The 22,299-nt window shown below is 33.3% G+C and overlaps 2 protein-coding genes and 1 non-coding gene across 3 annotated transcripts; 2 read left to right on the top strand and 1 right to left on the bottom strand.

Annotated features, from left to right (window-relative positions):
• Window positions 1-1,554: 1,554 nt before the first annotated feature.
• Window positions 1,555-1,627, top strand: TRNAR-UCU (transfer RNA arginine (anticodon UCU)). Its single transcript has one exon. It is a non-coding gene; the product is annotated as a tRNA-Arg (tRNA).
• Window positions 1,628-10,418: 8,791 nt separating this feature from the next.
• LOC102628276 (uncharacterized) lies at window positions 10,419-18,660 on the bottom strand. The gene is made up of 15 exons (XM_006465604.4): window positions 17,990-18,660; window positions 17,495-17,550; window positions 16,997-17,055; window positions 16,756-16,827; window positions 16,152-16,235; window positions 15,654-15,761; window positions 15,413-15,475; window positions 14,687-14,767; window positions 13,868-13,933; window positions 13,455-13,610; window positions 12,509-12,586; window positions 12,252-12,290; window positions 11,141-11,223; window positions 10,948-11,020; window positions 10,419-10,811 (listed from the first exon to the last, which is right to left on the bottom strand). Exons 1-15 carry the CDS (start codon window positions 18,550-18,552, stop codon window positions 10,641-10,643), a joined length of 1,752 nt encoding a protein of 583 aa, XP_006465667.2. The 5' UTR covers window positions 18,553-18,660; the 3' UTR covers window positions 10,419-10,640.
• Window positions 18,661-21,227: 2,567 nt separating this feature from the next.
• Window positions 21,228-21,811, top strand: LOC102625003 (mavicyanin). Its single transcript, XM_006465677.2, has 2 exons — window positions 21,228-21,369; window positions 21,465-21,811. The coding sequence occupies exons 1-2, from the start codon at window positions 21,228-21,230 to the stop codon at window positions 21,809-21,811; spliced, it is 489 nt and encodes a 162-aa protein (XP_006465740.2).
• The last annotated feature ends 488 nt before the right edge of the window (window positions 21,812-22,299 follow it).

Raw genomic sequence — 22,299 nt, 5'->3', positions numbered from 1 at the left:
TCTCCTAGTCCGAATGGACCGAATCCAAGTGTATGGGGATTATGCGGGGTGCTTGGTTTTGTTGGGAGGTAACAAATAAAAATTTAATCCATGCACCAACCGAGCCGATCAAATCTGTTAGCTAAATATTAATTGAATTTTTCGGTCAAATTCAATAAAACCATTGGGAAACGATCAAAATGTATTCAAATAGCTATTAATAAAAAAAATCATTTACCAACTAATGATTTGTCTTTTCCATCCGCAGCTAAATCGTGATTTAATTGAAAGCAGCTCTCGATTACGGCGAGCAAAGCAAGTTTAGCTTTATGCGTTCATCGCTTCCTGTGAGTTGCATACTTTCATTAATGTTCAATCAGAAGCAATCGAGTATTAATGATTAAAAATTGTGAGATTCATAATCTAGTTTCTTCGTAATGATTTGAAATCATCTGGACTCAAATGAATAAATCAAATCGACTCGACCCCATTTGTTGAATTTGCCTTTGGCTGCTTTGAGCTTCGAGGATTGCAAATCTAAAATATTCACATTAATGATTTATTGGAGTGGTTTTTAAGTAGTTATGTTTAATTGACCATCTATTCTTAAATTCTTTAAAAAAAATAATAAAAAATGAAAAAATCCCACTCCCAACCATAAAATAACAAAAAAAAACTTTGAATTTTCACTGTATACAAAAATCCAAATTATTCACCAGTAGCAATGTAGCAATTGAGAATTTCTTTTACACTTCATACTCTTGCCTTTATGAGTTCGATGATGGAATAATTACTCTAATCATTCTCATAAAAAGTCTTACAGTTAGCTGTTTCATTGCAATGGGGACACTCTTAATTATTAAATGTTATAATTGATCCAAAATTATTCTTATTAATTAATAAAATATATAATCTGAGTTTTGGTTGTTAAGATGGTTTAATCCTTGGCCTGTGATTCTAAAGCTACTATAATTGATTAGCTAGAATTAGACTATTGGTGACTTCCATTTTAGGCTTACTAGGATTTTGGAAGTTGTGATATGACATTTTGTATAATTATTTTTGGTTTTCTAACAAAAACGAGGGTCAATTTTTGCATATGATTCATTTTAGAGGATAAATGTATCTACCTCCAGACGAGTAACAAATAATATGAGAATTATGTACACAAATTACAACAACACTCTTAATAATACAATCTTTTTTTAATTTACAACACAATATATAATTTTTAAAAATTTTTGGCTATACATAAACACACATATGTGTTCCAATTCAAGGTTTAGACTTTTTTATAGTCCGAGAAAAGTCAGAAAACTATTAACCATATGCCTTAATAACTTAAAATAAATTTTATATATATCAATAAAATTATGTCACATATTTTAAGATTTTTCTATAATGTTTTATTCGATAATCCCATAAATGACATGATACGCGTATCCTACACAAGACTTTATCTGGTGATCAAACAATCAAAGTCAAAGAGATGCAAACATGCATTATGCGCGATACCAGAGGCAGCTTTGAATCAAAACCATTATTAAATATAAATAAGCAATAAAGAAAGCAGTAGCGCCCATGGCCTAATGGATAAGGCGCTTGACTTCTAATCAAGCGATTGTGGGTTCGAGTCCCACTGGGCGTGCACATGGTTTTATAATGTGAAACGATTTTTTTTTAAAAATATTTTATATTAATAATAAAAATCTTTAATTATGTTTCAAAAACAAAAATCTTCAATTAGAGATTTCTTGATATTGCTTTTCATGGTGAGGTAACCTTTTCTTTTTTTTTTTTTTTTTGATTTTCCTTTTTAGTGTGACCACCCAATCTAGAAAAAGAAGAAAGAGAACAATTGTGCTTTTGATAGACTGCCGTTCTGTCAACAATATTACGTGTATTCTTTTTGAAGATGCAGCTTTTGCTAATGCGAGGAGAAGGGCCGCCTATGACTTTGATATAAACAATCTTTTGTACGTGGGTGCCTTTTTAACTTAATTTCTTTTCAACACGTGGATTTAGACATTTTAACTAATGAAGGCTTTTGCATTTTTTTTAATTTTTCTTTTGGTTTCCTCTATCAAGGTCGCATATACAACTAAATAGACTCTCCGAACAATTAATTATTAATTAGGGGTTTCTTTAAAATTGTGCGGCTGATTATCTTTTGATTTACTAGAAGCAAAAGAAAAATTAGTGGTAGCAGATTATCAAATCGAGGGTCCGGCTACGGTGTAACGGTAGTACCGTGCCACCGTTGCATCCAACCGTTGGATCCATTTGAATTGATGAATCTATTGGGATCCAACGGCTGGGTGCAACGGTGGCACAATACCACCGTTGCACCATAATTTTCTCCTCAAATCAAATACTCAAGGATCAAATTTAGTTTGTTTTAAGTTGCTTTCTATCTAAATTTATTACTTTCCTCATTATTTGTAACAGTACTTTACTTGGGAGTTTTATTTTAATTTTTTTCAAATAGTAAAACGAAATGCCAATATTTAATAAAATTAATTTTTTTTAAATATATGAAAGCATGAATGTTTAGTAGAAGAATTTCCTTTAGGTATCCCCCAAAAAAAAAAAAAACTATGCTTTTCTTGATCAGTTACATGCATCTTGCCACCAACACATATTAGACAAATTGACGCAATTATACATACAATCAAATCTTAAACTTCTAAATTTCATCTTGTCAAATATGCAAGCACAGCTGTATATATGGAATTGAAACAAATTAAAGGACCTATAACAAATATCTATTTTTGCATGCATGCATATTATTGGCTTAATCAGCTAAACTAGCTAATTAATTAAGTAGTTGGTAAGGTGTAATATCATGATTGAGTTCCTTTTCCTTCAAGTTGTTAATTTTGTGTTAATTGTACATATATGCCTCCAAGAAGAATGAATTTGTGTGGTTTTCTTGTCTATGCATATATGATGAGACTTTATTATAAAATTGGGTCTGTAACAAGATATTTGCGATTGTCATAATGATACTTCACCTAAAATGATTTATTGAAAATGACCCATTTTTGCTACAAGCCACCACCATGATAATCTTATTTATTATTTGATAAATTATTGTTTTAATTTGTTTAGCAATCATTCGAATTGAAACCACCATCATATGCGCGTGTGTCTGTGTGTGAAAAGACACACTATATATTTTTTTGGTTTAATTCTTGAGAACTTCAATTGGTTAATGATTGAGTTCTTATTATTTTTTTCCCATTTTATAATAAAAAGATGATAGTAGAAAAAGCATTGAAATATATCAAATAATAAGAACAAAATTTGCAACATGCATGTTGGCCATATATCTATCTTTTACAAAAAAGATTAAAGAGATATCATGAAAAAGTTACAAGCTCTTTTGGGATTCAATTGTAATCTTAAAAATAGATTGTGATTGAAAGCGGTGGGTTCTTCTGATGATTGTACCACACCACACAATCCTTTTTATTTATTTATTTATTTATTAAATTTATTTAGATAATTATCATTATAGAAAGATGTCACAATGAGGCAGACAATAAATAATATACAAGCAAAATTGATTTTAAATAGCATCTCAAAATCAATGTCAAGTTAAGGAACAAAAAAAAAAAATGTTTATCAAATATTTGGGTGTCGTGCTTTTGAAAGTTAAGTAGTAGCAAGTAAGCTACAAACGTGTCACACAACCCAATTTTATTGGATATATTGCTTGTTAGTTGTTATAAATGTTGGATAACAAGGATCAGATCAAATGAATTGAAGTGTTTATGTTTTCACAAGACAAGATTATAATTGGAAGTGTTTGCTTCTCCAGTTAGTTCAAGCATAAATGATGTGTGGTGCCTGCTAGAATGCACGCACGAAGACATGTCCACATGAACACATCGATCCGTTTGATAATGATTCTTCTGTATGTAGAATTGCCTCTCTCTCTTTTTTTTTTTTTCTTTTTCCCTCCCAGAAGAAAGCTGTCGCTGTAAAACAACGATGAAAGCTGTAAGGATCCGATTGATAGTGACTTGTAAACTTTGTGTTTTTGGAAAACCGTTCTATGAAACAACATTAAAAAATAACCATCTCATGTTTTCAAGATACGGGTACTTCGGAGAAGTAAATTAAATAACAAAATAAATTAGCATGCGTTAAAGCTTCCGATACATTCTAAGAGCATATCCAAAAGTTTCTATAAATTTTACTATTCAAATATCTATTTGCTTACCTATGTGGCAAATAGAAGAATGAAAAAATATAGTATTCTCTAAAAAACTATTCAAATAGAAATAAGTTAATATTATTTTAATCAAATAATTATTTTTTTAAAGGAAAAGTCAAAAACAATTAAAACACTTCTCTCTCTTTTTTAAGTGAAAAGTAATAAAATATAAATTGAAGAGGAAGAAAACAACTCTCTAAATTTAAAGAGGGAGAATCGTTTTTTATTTAAAAAATTTTAATTGGAATGTCTTTTAGAATTTTAAATATTGATGTGACTTTTCAAATAAGTAATAAAATATGGGAGCCCCTATGTTACAATTAATGTAACATACACACTCAACAACAACCACACAAATAATGGGCCCACACAATTTGTGTGGTTGTTGTTGAGTGTGTATATTACATTAATTGTAACATAGCATTTGCCATAAAATATTATTTGAAGAGTTTTTTGGCGATGCTATGAGCTTTCAAAGTTAAACAATGGACTATTGGAAAAGAGTAGAAGCTAAGACCGAATAATAGAGAATGATGCAACTCTTTACTCGCATCGCATTATAAAACTTTGTGTCTTCCTTTACAAGTAAATTAAGTACAAATACAGCTGTAGTAAATGATCCTACGTACGGCTGTTAATAACTTCATCCTAAGATTATGGGCTACTGCTGTTAATTTGCAGGATCAATGCTCACTCTTCAGAGCAAGTCAACAATGCTTCCAGTTCATTGGGGAATTTTATCACACTCTTTGTTCGTTTCATCAAACATTTGATTCTGCCCAAACACTGAATGAGCAAGAGAACTCTAGCAAGCAGTGTATATCTGCAATGCAGCATGAAGTGTTTTATATGATATCTAACGAACTTCACCGGGATAGAGCAGTTTTTCTGATGTGCAATAACTTTGCTGATACACAAGACCTGGGCTTCAGCAGCTTTCCTGGAGCCAAAAATTCAATCCCACCACCCCATGATTGGAAAGAGGAGCAGGATAGGAGTTTTGTCCTTCGCTTCTTCCTGTCCCATAAGATGATGTGGCCTGGCCATACGGGTTGCTGTAAATAGTCTTCATGTTGACGTTTGCCTCAACAAGCTCCGCATGGAGCGCATCCATAACCTTATTACATGCAAAACCAAAAACGGTTGATTAATCAACTTAACGAGAGATTACATAGAAAAATCGTGAAGAAGATGATATCCAACCTGAAACTAATTGTACAGAAATATTTACAGCAGAACAAGAGGCAGAGAAGTTAAAAAGAAGCTGAGACAAGTTGTTAGACTAACTGCCAGTGAGGACGGCACTGAAGAACATGAAATCTATTAGCCATTGAGTGTCGGCAAACAAGATGCCAGAGATGCAACAAAAGATGTGGCAGTCAAATAAGATGCCATTTTCTTCCCAAAACCCGTAACTTTAAATAATAAGCAATATAATTTTTGTGGGCACAGAAGACTATATAGCATGCAGTCTCCTAAGTCCTAACTTCACGTATCAACACAACACGTCAGGCCTGCTTGAGAAGACAAGCTTTGGAAAATTTGGAAACTGATTAAACAAATTTAGAAAGCAGGACTTAGAACTGGAATACAATTTGATTCATAATTTTTCAGGAAAAGGAGTAAGAGAAGAAGTTACCTGAGGGTTGCAGCAGTAGCAGCCGTTTGATTTGAGAAGATTAAGTCATATATACCCCAATCCTCAGTCATATTTCACAAAAACTCCAATCAAGGTTATATATATCAATCTTAGGAATTCTTCGGTTGCATGCGACACGACAATGCATGCACCACCAACTACATTACCTTTCTCCAGAACCGCCTGAGAAAGTTTTTATATAATGAAGAGACTACAACTTAAAAAAAAATGATGGAATTGACCCCCCCCCCCCCCCCCCCCCCCCCCAACCCCCAAAAAAAACAAAAAGAAGAAGAAGAATACCGGTGCTGCATTTGTAGCATTTCCAGCCCTCAATTTCTATTCCTTAACTCTGTTTCACTTTGTGTTCCTACCCAGATATGTAACTAAATAACCTTTGAAAAAGATGGAAATCGATTACTCTAAATCAGAGCTTGTACACAGTGAAAGCCCGCAAACAAAGAACTACCTTAGTCACAGCAACAACACTTGAAATTTCTGCAATTCTTTTATTAAGTTTTTCTTGGTCATAGTCCTGCTCTGCTGCCTGCAATATGAAGCAATTGATTACCAGCGAGTAGGCACCCAATGATGAAGATCAGTAGAGGAAATTTCAACGAAAAGCACCTCAGTAAGTTTCCTGATCCGTGCAACTCTTTTTTTCACTGCCATCACTTACAATGCTGTCAATTCCTTGTTTAGCTCTACTTCACAAGCAAGCCCAGGATGACTTTGCTTTTCTCAGTGAAACTCCAACCCCATCCCTTAGTACAGTTAATAACAAAGAGAACTTTACAGAAGAACAAGAAGCAGGCAAGTTTAAAAATTATACTGTCCGAAGTAACTATACTAACCTTTTCGAAAGTTCAAGTGCAATTGGCTTTAACATATAGCCACTAGATTTCCATGCCTTTCCAAGGTCAATGCCGTTTTGAAGATATCTGCTCCAAGCTAACAACTATTCACCAGAAGTCAAATTAAGAATCACGTTAGAATGACAAATGAATAATACAGATTTAGCAATGCATGCATTTACAACCTGTTACCCATCATTGTCAAGAGTATCTCTGATGCCATCAACTTTCACTACAAGCAGCCCCAGGATGTATGCACCACCAGCTACAATAACTTTCTCCAGTGCTGCTTAGGAAAGGCTAATATTATTATTATTCTGAACGAGCACACAAGTTACACAACTTCAAATATGATCACAAATGGTAGAATACCGATGTTGCATTTATAGCATTTCCCACCCTCAATTTCTTTTCCTTCAGCTCTGTTTCTCTTTGTGCTTCAATCTACATATGCAAGTGCAACTTAGTAGATATGCACTGAAAGCAATGGAAAAATGTAATTATGTAGATATGCAAGTGCAACCACATTTCAGTTTCACACTGTCTGTTGTCTGAACTCTTTCCATGCCGAAGAATCACCAGTCGCCACTCATACACTTGTCAGACCATATACCCTGAATCCAAATCTGTTTCCTACACTAACTGCACCACATTTGCTAGCTCACGGTTTTGGACCTGCGAAAAAGTGAACCATTGCATAATCGGTCATTCCAAATCAGTAAATGATGAAAAGCTATAATTCAGATACTATCTACAATATCAGCCGTCATAAAAGGTCAAAGAATAGTCGAAATATACCTCTTTAAACATCAAAGTAAGTCCAGGCACAAGAGCTGTAGTGGTTTTTCTAGATACCACTGAAAATTTGAATGAGATTGTAACACCGCAGCCTGAACTCCGAGGGTAAATTTAACCGCAACTCATATATAGGCTTAAACAACTCTTTATAATCGATAATAATCTAAGTCTCAAATACAAAAGGCAGCGGAATAATTTAAGAATTTGGCCAAACCATTTACCATCCTCAATTGAAGTTTTTTTTGCTCGTCACAAATCAATCATGACTTCTAGGAAATGAATCACAATAAATTATAATGAGTACAAAATTCAATAAGCAAACTAGTTTTTCTCATACCAAAATACATACATACATACTTATACATAATGCAAATGGATGATATGCCATGATCTTTTCAAAATACACTGAAAGGAATTCATCAAAACCCTTTTTTTTGTCGCTTTCAAACTTTCACATTTTTTTCAACAATATACACATGGTGCAATGTGGCGCTTTGCACCATGTGTGGCACTTCGCGGCATGTCGGCCCTCGAGAGGTGGCCTCCCCATAGTCTCAAGATGTGGCCCCCACACAATTTCAAGAGGTGATCCCCAATGCAAAATCTCATGAAGCAGAAATTTTATTTGTTAAAATCTACTTTCTCATTTATAGAAAACTTAATGAATTTTTGCAGATCGGCTAAGATGAAAAAAAAAAACGATAGAGAGGAAAAAAGAAGAAGAAGAAGAAAGTCTTCTTCTTTGGTTCTGCCGTGAGCAACACATGAGATCAAGTTGTGTCATTTGAATTGGATATTGTTGAGAGAAGATTGGAGGTAAATTTTAATTCTTAGTTTTCATTAATTTGTTATGGAGAAGCATGATTAGATATTTGCAACAAAAGTAAAAACCTAAGATTTTGCAGAAAATATGTTGGCAGTGTGTTATTTCGAAAGTCATAGTAATTTGTACAAATCGATTTTGATTCCGAACTTCGAATATGTTAAACTAGATATGAATGTTTTGAAATTTGTTTCAAGCGAATCGGATGAGATTTCAATTAATTATGATTTTTCAAATTCAGGTCTGAAGACCTGGCAATTTTTTATTTTTGAAATAACAAAACAGTACATGCTCTCCAATTTTTAATAAATTATTTCCTTATTGAAAAAATCTCAAAATTTACAAGCTATATGCTAACATATTGAAAATTTATTGATAAAAATTTCATAACTTAATTCCGTAAAAAACAATTGAAAATAATTTACGTTTCAGACATCATCAATCGCATAAATCTTAGACAACTTACTTAGAGTGACTTCTTCTCGTTTTCTATACCATAAATGTCGGACTCATGAATAGAGGAGTACTCTGGACTCGCTGTGGTCTCTCAACACTCTTAACCACATTCACCTTCACATTAAAACCAAACATATCTTTCGTTTTGGCAATATTACCAAGATTTTCATTGACTCCCTTTATCTTCAGAGCAATGTCCAGAGGCAAGCTGCCTTGTTTGGAACGAAAGCAAGTTGAGGTAATGAAGAAGCATTCCTTCTTCTGAGGAACAACAACAGCATTTTCATCCTCAGCTCCCTCTTCGATTCGCAATTTGAGCCTGGCAGTGCTTCCCTCGTCCAATACCTCTTCCATTTCATAGGATTCGTCTTTGATCCGATATAACCAAAGCCTCACTCGTTTCTCCTTCCCTTGCCTTTGCTCTGCATCACTGAGCCCAGCTTGACTGGCTTCAAAGTTGTTGGTAAGCCTTTTCGCTTCTTTTCTGGCACCCCTCACTAGCCTCGCCTCTTGTTGTACTTCTTCAGCCGTAAGTGAAGAAAAGAAATTGAAGCAGATTCCTCAACGCAAGGCTGCTTAGTAAGGATGTTCCCTTGGACTTGTGTTTGTACTTGAAAAATAATTAACATGATATAACTAACGTTCTCTCAAAGTGATAAACAATTTTTTTTTTATTAAATCATGTATCTAAAGGTTTCATTGGACCCCGACTAATCCAGATTCGAATAGTAGAGGACCACTAGGGCGGCAAAACTCTCTCAATAAGTATTTAACGTAACTGCATTCTCAAATATCGAACCGAGAACCTTGGTTAAAATAAAACAGTCTCATAAACAAAATTAATTAAACGTCTTTACAAATGCCCATATCAAAATAATTTTGGTTTTGAGATAGATATCTACTCATTTCTCCCCCCGGTTATTATATCCCTTATATTTATCGGCGGTGAAGGGACTCTTATGAGGAGGAAAGTTAGTTTCGTTTCCTGGCAATACTAATTTATATACTCCTAATGGAACAAAATATATTTTTAAATTTATTTCAACTAAATTCATAATCATGCACTTCAAAGATCGAAATCCCGAAAGTGAAAAAAATAGGATTTAATATGCTGTACTCATTTCTTAAAAAAAAATTCCTTTAATTCATGATATTATTGTATCTACTCCTGGTCGTCAAGCCTGGTGGTATTATACTTAATTTGTCATAACAAATCATATAACTCTTCTCTTGACTTTAAATTATTACTTAAAATTTTCATCTATTAGATCCATACTAACTAATGGTGGATGGATGAAGACTTAAATGCCACATTTTATTCTTTCGCAGGGCAAGAATCAACAAGAAGCTGAAGCAAGTGTAATGCACGAGAATGGAAAAAGGAAAGGAAAATTCCAGAAAGCAATATTAGAGGCAAGATCCAGCTCAATGCTGCTACAGGGGGTACAAACATTTACGCCGAGAATAAACTGTGATTTCCTTAAGCATCTATTGTCGTAGAGCATTTTAGCTTAGGCCGACCCTGGAGCGCTGATACATTTTTCATTTTCATATTAGTAAGAAAGGGTGTGTAACTAATCTAAGATAGCTCAACGCACTAAATTTTTGGCCATTCAAAGTCAAAAAGGATGAAGCAAATGTGATCAATAATCAGAAAACAGAAATCTCTCTCTCTCATTGATACATAGGGAACAAGTAGTGCGGTCATGGAAATTAATCCCTCACTCCCCACCACCTGAGCTGCAGCCCCGGTTGCAAGGATGGATAAAGTTCATCAGCAATTTAAACCTTATACAATATACAAAGGGGGTTTGGTAATTGATCAAATACTACTACTATACACAGGAGTGAGAAAGATCTAGCAATGTTTCAGGGTGTTGTAAACACAACGTTGATGACCTCTTTCAAGTTCTTGCAGCCGATGAATTCCATCTGCTCAAAACCCAGAGTTGCTAGAGATTTCTCTGCTGATTTGGGAACTATACATTTTCTGTATCCTAGTTTTGCTACTGTACTGACCCTTTTCTCCATTCTGGATACCTACAGCATTGCAAAAGCAAAAAGAATCATCATAAAGGGTAGCTAAACCAACCCAAAAAAAAGGGAAAAATCAGATGCTACGAAAAGCACTTCCTCTAAATAACTTTGATTTTAGTGACTTGACCAACATACTCACCATGCGAAGCTCACCACCAAGACCAATTTCACCAATGAAGGCAATGCTATTTGGAATAGGGAACTCCAAGAAACTGAACAACAAAAGTTATCGTAATAACCAGGTGTTGGGTAAACTGAAAAGTAAAAGAAGACAAGGGACACCTACAAGCTTATATACAAAGAAATCATTAATAGTTCAAGAGATAAAATACCTGCTACAAATAGCTGCTGCTACAGCAAGATCCCCAGCAGTCTCTGTTAGCGCCACTCCACTAACCACGTTTAAAAAAATGGCCTGGTGTTGAAAAATGTCAAATATAAAGTAAATGCAAGCATTAACCCCATCCAGTAATTAGGATATGAGAACATTAAATCATTTAGTATAGGACACGTAAAACAGCTATTGAAAATCTTTTAGGTCTACACTTAAAATATGCAATGCACTTTGGAGAAAAAAGAAAAAAAGGAAGTCATAAAATTAAAATGACCAATACAATTATTGAGTTTATGGGCATATAGCATGAATACAAAGTTCCAATCTCAAAACGTAAAGTATAACTATGAACATACTTATCAAAACAAGGCAAACAATCTCCATCATGTCACCATACTCATCATAAGGAACTTCCACTACATTCTTAAATATAGAAACTGGAAAATAGGAGATATCCTCTACTTGAAGGCCATTGTTAAGCAACAAATGGTCTTATTACCAAAAATAAAGACCATGACTATTTGAACTTAATTTACAAAACTATATAAAGGTCAACACCAGGGTTATCACCCCAATATTGCAATTTGTACAAACTGTCTGTAGAAGAATGTCTGAACCGATGCCTCTCCCATTAATTATAAAAGGGGACTTGTTTTCACTAGCAATTGAAATCCATCTATCATTTTTTTTTACATAAATCAATCATTCCAAAAGTTTTTGAATAATTTACACAACTATACCCCACTAATATGAGTGGCCGGGCATTTTCTATCTCAAAATCTGAGAATGAATTGACTAGTTTTGCATGAAAGTTGCAAACAGAAGCTTTAAATTATCATTCTTTTCTCAATATTTCCAATATCTAATTTGCATATCTCTAGTACATTTGGAAAATCTTCTTTTATCTTTTTTCTTGTCAAGAGGAAATTTTTGACCCCAGCAAACCAAAAAAAAAGAAAAAGAAAAAGAAAGCAAAAATCAAAATGAACAGCAGAAGACCCAACTGCATCCACAAATGACTTTTTGAAAATGTGGGGGAGAGAAGAAAGAGCAAATAATAAAGAAAACACTAAATTAGAAAGACTAGTAGTACGTAGACACCAGCGTACATTCTCTTGAAGTTTCAGACCAGCTTGCTTCATGAGAACCTATATTTTCAGACAAAAATGGTAATAGTTAGAGATTTTTAAATGCAATATGCTGAAGATTACTGGCATTCAATCAACTTAGAAATGATAAGAAACAACAAAAATGTGATTCCACAACATTCCCTTTTTGGGAATTTAAACTGATCAAAGCCGGAGAAGAGAAACGCAACAATTACAACATGCATGTGAAATACTAAAACAAACTAGCCAGTACTTACTGAAATAATCATGTCGGCTCGGCTTGCTTGGATTCCATTTACGTGTCTTGAAACTGTTGAGCCTGACACACATAAAGCCTACATGGAAATTTTGAAAGTCCATCAAAACGCTTCAGTAGACAAGGGAATGGTGTAGTCTGCGCTAGGAATTATGAGTCACAAAGAACTCTTAGGAAATTTGTTGTTTGGAATGTTAAATTACCATATTGTCAATAAGAAAATCCTGAACGTGGCCTAATTATGTATGAGAACTCTAGTTCACTAAACTTTAGAAATTCCCTCAAAGCATTTGAAACATACTGGAAATAAAACTTATCTGAAATGAATAAACTTAAATCCATAGTTCAAAGGAAGCCATTGCTTCCATTAAGTAACCTACAATAGTACACTAAAATACAGGATTACAGAGTAATAACCATAGACCTGTTCAGTGTATAAATGGAATCAATATAAGGGTTTTTTCCTGTTGCATAAAGGTTTTTTTTTCCTTGCATATATCCTCCTAAGGAAAGAAATTAACAGGAATCTAGATCACTATACTGATATTTAGCCAAAACCACATCAGAAAGAGAGGAAAGCATTCATTACCGCATCCAACAGTTATGCAGCATATATGCATATCATGATAAGTAGAATACATGTAATGTGGTTTTCTGATTGAAATCATAAATGGCCCATTTTTAACAGAAAGAACCATACTGCAACAGATGTTTGAGCCAAATTTCTCCAATAAGAAAGAAAATAATAATGATAAGTACAGCATCAGTAATACACAAATAAGAATTGCATATAACCACTTAAATACATCAATCATCATGTGATTGGGATATCTGGTTATCCTAAAAATGATTTTATTCCATAATAGATTTTATAACTTAGCAATTTTACTCATTAAATAGGACTATACCATTCAGTACGAAAATGTTACAAACAACAAAAAGTATACCTGAATCTCTATTAGGAAAGACCGAGATCCGTCCATGATAACAGCAACAGCAAGTCCAGCTAAAAACTCTGAATCTGAGTGCTGCTCACTTAGAAAGATCTTACTGGGGTTTGAGACAGCTTGCAGTCCTAATTGGGACATTTCAAATACTCCAAGCTGACAGTAATAGTAGATCCTCAGTAATGAGTAAGAAAAAGAATAAATTCCACTTATTAATGACTTCATTAAAACATTAAAATAATCAGCATCGTATAGCACCCATTACAAAAGGGCTTTAAGTCTCAAGCCAACATCAAAAAACTGCCTAAATCAAGGTGCACTGGCTAGATCTGAGCACATCTAGCCCAACTATCATAGTTCGTATAGATACACATGAAAGGTTGGACAAAATTATAAACAAGACCATAGAGTACCTCATCAGTAGACCCGAAACGATTTTTCACAGATCTAAGCAACCGATAAGACGAGAACTTCTCCCCCTGAGATTTACATTAAAAAGAACAAGAACAATCTCAGAATTTATTTAAGGGAAGCAGACTATTATATTATTTTACATGAAGTTAAATATATCAGATGTAGCGCTTCTGACTCTCAACAAGCCATTAGCATAAAAGTCCTTAACAAATATTAAAATAATTTCTAAAAGAAGCAAGCCAGGGATTAGCCCGTCATCATTTCTATTAAATATTCAAAGTTCCTTTACAGAGATGAAGGGGAAAAAGATTATTTTCATCATTTATAACATGAAACCATTGATAATTAGATCAAGATGGAGCCAATAGGGAGAAATGTAGTTCTCATGGCCTACCCCAATGTATAGAGAACATTCTCAACTAATAACACAAAGAAAGTCAATTAGCTTAACTGAAACAAGCTCCATATGATAATCTGAACCTCATTAGCAAATTAGTTCAAACAAAAATTGGTGGCAGTTTCAGAAAAATGGCATATCAAAGGGCACGGCACATATATTCCGGCGATGAAGAAAGAGGAAGGAGAAATCAAATTTTGAAATGCCAGGCACACATTAAAATATCTGCAGCTACCTAATTTGATGAAGTCCAGGACCATATATAATCCTAACTCAGGCCACTTCGTCAGGATAAGAAGCGACTCATAGTAAACTACATGCCCAAGAAAAAACAAGATAAATTAAAATGGGAACCTAACTATGTGAATCAACTATGAAGACAGGTAAAAAAAAAAAAAAAGAATTGTATTAAGGTACCAACTTCCATATATAAGACAGCATCAACAATGTGCTCCAAGACACGAGGCCCAGCTATGTCTCCAGATTTTGTCACATGGCCAGCCTGAAATACACCATACAGGAGAGAGAAGATAGCAAAAGTACAAGAGATCAGCAAACTATAGTGTTAACCATGATCAACAAATGCTAGTTGAACATGTTGAAAAACGATAGTCAATGGTAATAAAGACCTATAGACAGTCTATCAATGTACACCACTTTTTTGGGAAAAAAAGAAAGCATAAATGTATATGTTAAAGGGGAAGAGAATAAAAATAGAAAAGCCTGTGGAATAGAAAGAAAAAATCACTTTAATACTTTTGAACAAAAAAAAAAAGGCGATCTAGAGTTGCACATCAAAATTGAAAATTATTATGAAATCAATGAGGTCATAAATGGAAAACTTAAAACTTATGAAGCATATTATCAAATCTAGGAGGCGAAAATTAGCCAATATTTTAGGACATCTGACCAATTGATTGAGCACTTATGTAGGCAAACTGGGAACTTAGCAACTAGTGAATCCCATTTGTCCCCATATGTATATTAATAATTTTAACTTCTTTAACCATGAAGAATTACATTAAAGCTCTCCCCTAGCCTATCTAGTTCTGCAGTTTGACAAGGAAATTCAAAAGAGCACTATAACAATATTCAATTTAAATTACAGAAAATTTCTGCGAAGCATATACTCAGACTGCATTCTCACCAAAAGAACTGGAATGTTAGTCTTCTTTGCAAAACGTAGCAAGGCAGATGTGCACTCCTTTACCTGTAACAGATCAAAGCAGTGTTACACCGAGCAGACTCTATGATACCAGTCTACAAGTAAAATTATGATTCTAACATCACTAATGAGAACATTTTACAGACATTTGCAAGTAGATATAGGTAGTTACAATGAAAACAAAGCAAGAGATTCTTTGGCTTTAGGCATGTAAAAATCCCACCTGCATGAGCCCTCCGGCACTTCCAGCAACTCCCCTTAAGTACACTGTTTGAATTGAATCAATTATAAGTGCCCGGGGAGAAAGGGGCTGAACTTTTTCTACTATGTCCTGTAAAAAGACAATAATAGAAATTATTTTACGCTTCCCACCAATGTAGAATAGAAATAACATGATCAAGACACGGAAGACAAATCAAAATTTTATAACAAACATCTTGATGCCAATAAAGATGAGATTGCACAAGAAAAAGTATATTTGAGGTCAACCGGGCAACAATGCAAGGATGGATGGATATAAAGAAAAAATTGTTCCCCAACACTCACAAAGCCAAAGGAAACACGTTGACATGTAACTAAAACATTACAGGAAGGAGAATTTTCAATAAAGTGCTTATTAAATCAGTTGAGTCACAGGGATCTAAAATTATTACTACAGTACAGTGAGAAGATAAGAAACAGATTGATCCTTCACAAGATAAACATGAATAAAGTCACACACCTCAATATCAGTACTTGAATACAGGAAAAGCTCCTCTGTTGCAATCATCATGCGATCAGCTCTATTTCCAATTTGCTCAACACTCTGCCATAAGAAGAAGCAAAACTGAAAAATGTAACCCTCTAAATTCTTAAAGAAAGAGACAAAGTTCTGCATGCCCATAGTGAAACCACAATTGCAACTTTTAACAGCAAGAAAGTGCAAGATTCACTGTCTGTATGCTGGATGGTTAGCTTCCAGCGACTACCCTAGATTCAGTCAACTCTAGCCTAGTTTTCATATCATTTCAATAATGTATCCCATCTGATGAAGTTGTCAGCAAAAAGATAAAGTAAGAAATTAACATAACTGTAAAAACACTACATTTAAATTAAAACAAGAGTTAAGAAAAAAACGTTTGACAAATGAAACCATGCAACAAAAATTCTATCAGAAGTCCTATCCAAGTAGGAATTTGTTTATTCTAATGCGAAGGCTAGCAGACACCTAACAAACAAAGCAAAGTGTATGTCTCACAAAAATTAGAAAAAAACTAAGAAATCAATACAACGTATGCAGTCAAGCTCTGGAAGAAAGCATAATATATTGTACTGAAAACACAAACCTCTTCACCAGAGACATATACAACTGGAGAAGGTTCTCCAAGATCATGTACATCAGCAATTATTGCAGCCATCTGCCATTTCAATCATGAAAATTGGCAAGAGAAGACAGTTAGCGATAGACAAAAATGTATCATGCAAATCAAGGAAACGAAAGAACATTTCTAAGCAAGTTGACAGAAAATTTATATGATAGGCTATAAGTATACAAGACCAAAGTTAACCCCTATGGAAAATTCACACCTGCAACAACAGTGTACTCTTGCCAACACCAGGATCTCCACCAATCAAAACTAAAGAGCCTGCACAAGAAAGATAAATGATAAGAGGATACTATAAAAAATTGACTTATTTCAATTAAAGTTAAGAAATCAAACACTGTTTTAAGTTATTGAAATAAATTTACCACAGCCTAGATTTCAATACAATAAAAATCTCAGCTATATAGATTGTGCCTCATTTTGACAATCTATTATTTCATTCAGAAGCAAACTCAGTAGCAAATCATACAATACTTTAGCTGAGAAAGTACAGAACATTAAAGTAAAGTGAAGGATGATATCTCTTGCATTTCAACATTAGAAAAACAAGTAAACTGGACTTCAAGCTTTGAAACACAGACATAATTAATATACCTCCAGCAACTATACCAAATATACATTAGCCTGAACAAAGTAAAGGATAAAGACATTAATTTCAGCAATTAACCTAGAGAAAGAACGGAAAAAAATTGGACCAAACCTGGTACAAGACCACCACCAAGCACCCTAGCAACTTCATTTCCGAAAAGCCCAGATCTAGATATGAAGAGACCAAAAAAACATGTAACGTAATCGGAATCACAAATATCTTGTTTTATATGTTACATAGACTCCCCAAGAACATATTGAAGTTGAGGTAGTTTTCACCAACATGCTGACATAAACCTAGAAATAAAACACCTCCATACAATAGAATAATCCCTTAAAAAAAATCCACTCAATGAGGCCTAATAATCGAAGGATATATTTGCAATTGAGATGACCTGGCTTTTAATCCACAATTGCAGTGGAATAGAATCACTAGCTGTGAAGTGTAAGCAAGTGAATGATTGGTAAGCATTAATTGAAAAGTAAAAGTGGTTATTCGCCAACAATTTACTGCTAAGCTTTCAGAAGTAAGCTGAAGCAAAAAAATTACACACATGCGTGTATAAATGAATATCATTACTAGGGTTGAATAGAATGATACACTTACAAAGGAATTCGCCAATCTAACTGCTTCATCCCCTTGTTCACCTCCAGCAACCGGACGGGCTGCACCTCCTCGGGTTTTTGTGGCAGCCAAGTTCTTTGCACCACAGGTCCCTCGTCACTCTCCCCTGCACTGTACCTCTTCATAGTCCCCACGCTCTCGCACGCGCGGCACATGCCCCACCACTGTCCGTCCGTATACCCGCAATCTGAGCAGACCCAATTGGTTCTATTGGCCTTTCCTTTCTTCCTAGTTCCCACTAGGTCCCCAAGGCCCAAGTTGGTCTTCTTCTTCACTTGGGGTTTCTCAAAATCGCTCGAACTCTGACTATTCACATTCCCACTTGATTCCGGCACTCCATTGGCGATTGAAGAACCGTAAATGCTCCAAACGGGAGGGACGGTTTGGGATTCTCCGGCGGAGCATAGACGGAGGGTCGTGGAGTGAAATTGGCGGGAAAATTGGGGAAATTGACGGGAAAGGAAATGGGTACGGTTGAATAGAGGGAGGAATTGTTTCGGAGAATGGAAGAACCTGACTGATGATTTCATTTCTGGGAATTGCATGAACGTCAAACAAAGTATTATGGTTTTGTTAGGGTTTTGCAGGTGAATAACCCGCCAAAGTTTTGAAAATGAAAGGAGGGTTACGCATTCGTTATTTCGTAGATTTCTTTTTCTAAATATTGATTAGTACCGTATTACTATATTATATAGATATTTACACTTACTATCATAAAGCAAATCATTATTTTAATATTTACAATTAAATATATCATTTAAATTTTATGAAATATATGTACAAACAAATAAATCTTGGATAAAAATTTATTTAGTTCCTATATTTTGAAGTTAGTATTCGTTTAATTCTTATATTTTTTAAAATACATTAAATCATCCCTATTATTAAATTATTGACAGTCTTGCCATTATTTTTTATTTATTTTAACTTATTTTTATAATATTACCCTATTATAATAATTTTTTAGATATTATTAAAAAAAAAAAAATAAATTACCAGTTGAACACCAAAAAATGAAATAAATAAATATATATATAAATTTTGGTGGAACACTCTCTTGCGTTAAAATATTAATTTTTCTAAAAAAATTGATAATGTAATTTTTTACAATATTAATTTTTTAAATATACGTGAGCTTCCACAAAAATTAATATATACCTTTTTTGTTTTTATTTTATTTTTGAGTTTAAGTTGATAATCTAATTTTTTTATTAATATCTAAAAAAATTATTGTAAGAGTGTAATATTATAAAAGCAAGTTAAAAAGAATAAAAAATAATGGCATGAGTGTCAATATTTAGCAGCATGGACGTTTTGAGGTGTTTTTAAAAATATAAGAACTAAATAGACACTAACCTCATAAAATATGAATTAAACAAGCTTTTACTCAATAAACCCTTATAGACGAGAAATGTTTATACTTCATTCATATTTCGTAAGGGAAATATGAGTTAACGAGATAATGTTTTGAGCTATTATTTAAAAAATAAAGATAAAATGAGTTATTGTATGAAACTCTATAAATGACAAAGATTTTTTCCCAAAAAAAAACTTATAAATTAACTATACATAATTATACTTCATTGAGAAAGATTAAGGTGGCATTTGTTTTTTAACTTAATGACTTAAAGTGACTTAACTTAATTAATTAAGTTAATTAGAGGTGTTTATTTTTATAACTTAATGAGACTTTTTAGATAATTTTGACTTAATAAAATAAGTTAATTTTTTTTGCTTTTTACTTAATGGAGAAATCTGAATTAAGTTAATTACTTGTTAATGTCAAAAATATCATTGCTTTATAATTTATTTTTCATGTCTATCTCAAACTCACCCATAGACATTTACCCCACATAAAAATATTCTTGTTTTTTCTTTCTTATATTATATACGATAAAATTTAAAATTTATGGTATTTTAGCTATTAAAATTTCAAAATAATTATGTGTTCACTTGAATATAGTTTTACTTATAAATGTTAAAATATTATGGTATTTAATATATTATTTATTTGACATTCAAATTTAATAAGGATACAAATGTAAAAGTACATATTTTTAGCTTTTTAAGTTGAAAAAAACAAACAACTTAATATTTATTTTCCGATATTCAAACGAAAAAACAAACATATTATTCAGATTCAGACATTCAGATCTATTCAGAATTCAGACTAATTCAGGTCTATTCAAATTTCAGATAAAAAAACAAACGTCACCTAAGTTATAGAGGTTAGTCAATAAATTTTAATGTACTCATTAATGACACCCATTCATATGTGTGCTGTCAACTACATTATCGTATATGCCACATATTAATTGATTATGGATTAACATTCAATAATTTAATGAATAATTTAAGTGAGACGCTGGTCTATCATGTGATATCCTATAATAATATGTATTATAATTTATACCAATCATTCATCCTAATTAATTAGGTTTATTTTTCATCATTTAATAATTTTTTACACGACATAGCTAAAATTTGTGTTAATAAAATGTGGAAAGTTTAAATCAAATTTTTAATCTCTTAAAGTTTGAAGGTAGTCTGTTGAGATTTTCAAAAATAAAAATTTAGAAACTTCGTGTTATTGCAATTTTGATAACTTTCTTATTATTTGAGGGAAGAGACTATTTTACAAGAGTTACATGATACAAAATTGTTGCTATAGATCACAAATTCTTTTATTATTAATTAAAAATGAAAAAAAGACAAACTCACTATACAAAATATTGGACTTACAGATAGATCCTAACAACTTCTCCGTATACATCCTGATGTAAGATTTAGTAATAAGTTGGAACACAAAAAACTTTTCTATCCTCTTTAAAAAAAAAAGTTTAAAGTTTTCCAATTAAGAAAAGTCATGAGAATTTTCACATGATTTCTTTTTAAATCATTTTTGACCAATTCTTCTTTCACTTTATAAAGAATTAACATTCCAGAGCAAAACTACAAAATTTTAACCGCCACACCTTCGTGGCACACACACACACGTTCTCCTTAACGGTAGATAACTGCCTAAAACCGCCACAACCCACTCTCTTGATTGTCTATCGTATATATATTCATCTTCAGTCATATGTTACAAGTTATTACCATTATTGTTGCTTTGAAGTTTATAAGAGGAAAATTAAAGAAAATGAAGCAGACAAAAATGTGGTCATCGCTTTTGAGTTTCCATGGCACTTGTGTGCTCTTATTATTGACATTAGTCTCCATGAATGATGGGTTTGGTGTTGAAGCAGTGAAGGATTTTAAAGTGGGTGATGATTTTGGTTGGCAAGAGCCTGGCCACAACAATACCGCCACGTATTCTCAGTGGGCTACAAGAAATAGGTTTCATGTTGGCGACTCTCTTTGTAAGTTATTCTTTTATTTCTTCTCTTGATCATCTTCTATATTCAAGCATTAATTAATAACGCTCAAATTAATTCTATTGGGGGAAATTGTTCAGCCTTTGAGTACAAGAATGATTCAGTACTTGAAGTGGACAAATGGGGCTACTACCACTGCAATTCAAGTAACGCAACAGTTGCATTCAACAACGGCAAGAGTGTGTTCAAGCTTGACAGGCCAGGGCCTTTCTACTTCATTAGCGGCACACCTGATCACTGCAAAAATGGCCAGCGACTGCTCGTTGAAGTGATGGGTCTGCACCCGATCTCGCAATCACCGCCGGCAATTGCTGTCCCGCCGGACTCATATTTAGCGCCGGGCCCGCTTCCAAGTTCAGGATCACTTGTCTCAGTGACATTGCTATATTCAGTCCTTATGTCTCTTATTATTGTTACCATAACCTAGCTATATATATATTATTTATGATGTGATCATTATGATATTTGTTATTTGGTTTCATTTCTATTATTAGATTAATTCCAGTTGTTGGAATCATTTGTTTGAGAATTTATGATATCCTTATATTTTGAACATTTTGTTAGTTTACTGATAAAGTATTGAGATTTTCTTTACATATATGTTTGATTTATCAGTTCTGAGTGAAGATTTCCATTGGTCGTGGTGATCTTCTTCCCTTATTATCAACAAGTTGTTTTCCAATAATTAATTTCTTATAAATAGTTGCTAGCATAACATGTACATTACATATGCAGCTGCCTTTTATCCAACTATCTTTAGTTTCTGTAAATGATAACGATGCTATAATATTTTTTTTTTTTATTCAATGACCAGTTGACATTTGAGTAGCAGGTTGAGATAATAATCTGTAATATACCCAACACAAGTCAATCATTGGATCAATATTCAACTCGTATGATAATTTAATTATTATT

This window comes from Citrus sinensis, chromosome 7 (assembly GCF_022201045.2).
Source record: "Citrus sinensis cultivar Valencia sweet orange chromosome 7, DVS_A1.0, whole genome shotgun sequence".
NCBI classification, from domain to species: domain Eukaryota; kingdom Viridiplantae; phylum Streptophyta; class Magnoliopsida; order Sapindales; family Rutaceae; genus Citrus; species Citrus sinensis.
Note: the sequence above shows the minus strand (reverse complement) of the source record. Positions and strands in the feature narration are given on the sequence as shown.

Bases quoted from the DNA above. Each gene is read 5' to 3' on its own strand.
- LOC102628276 (XM_006465604.4), bottom strand. From the start codon at position 18,552: ATGCAATTCCCAGAAATGAAATCATCAGTCAGGTTCTTCCATTCTCCG. The intron at 13,611-13,867 runs GTACTCTATGGT...TATTACTGTCAG, and splicing joins GTTTCGGGTCTACTGATGAG to CTTGGAGTATTTGAAATGTC. The intron at 11,021-11,140 runs GTATTTTATCTC...TTTGTTGTTCAG, and splicing joins GCAGCAGCTATTTGTAGCAG to TTTCTTGGAGTTCCCTATTC.
- LOC102625003 (XM_006465677.2), top strand. From the start codon at position 21,228: ATGAATGATGGGTTTGGTGTTGAAGCAGTGAAGGATTTTAAAGTGGGT. The intron at 21,370-21,464 runs GTAAGTTATTCT...GAAATTGTTCAG, and splicing joins TCATGTTGGCGACTCTCTTT to CCTTTGAGTACAAGAATGAT.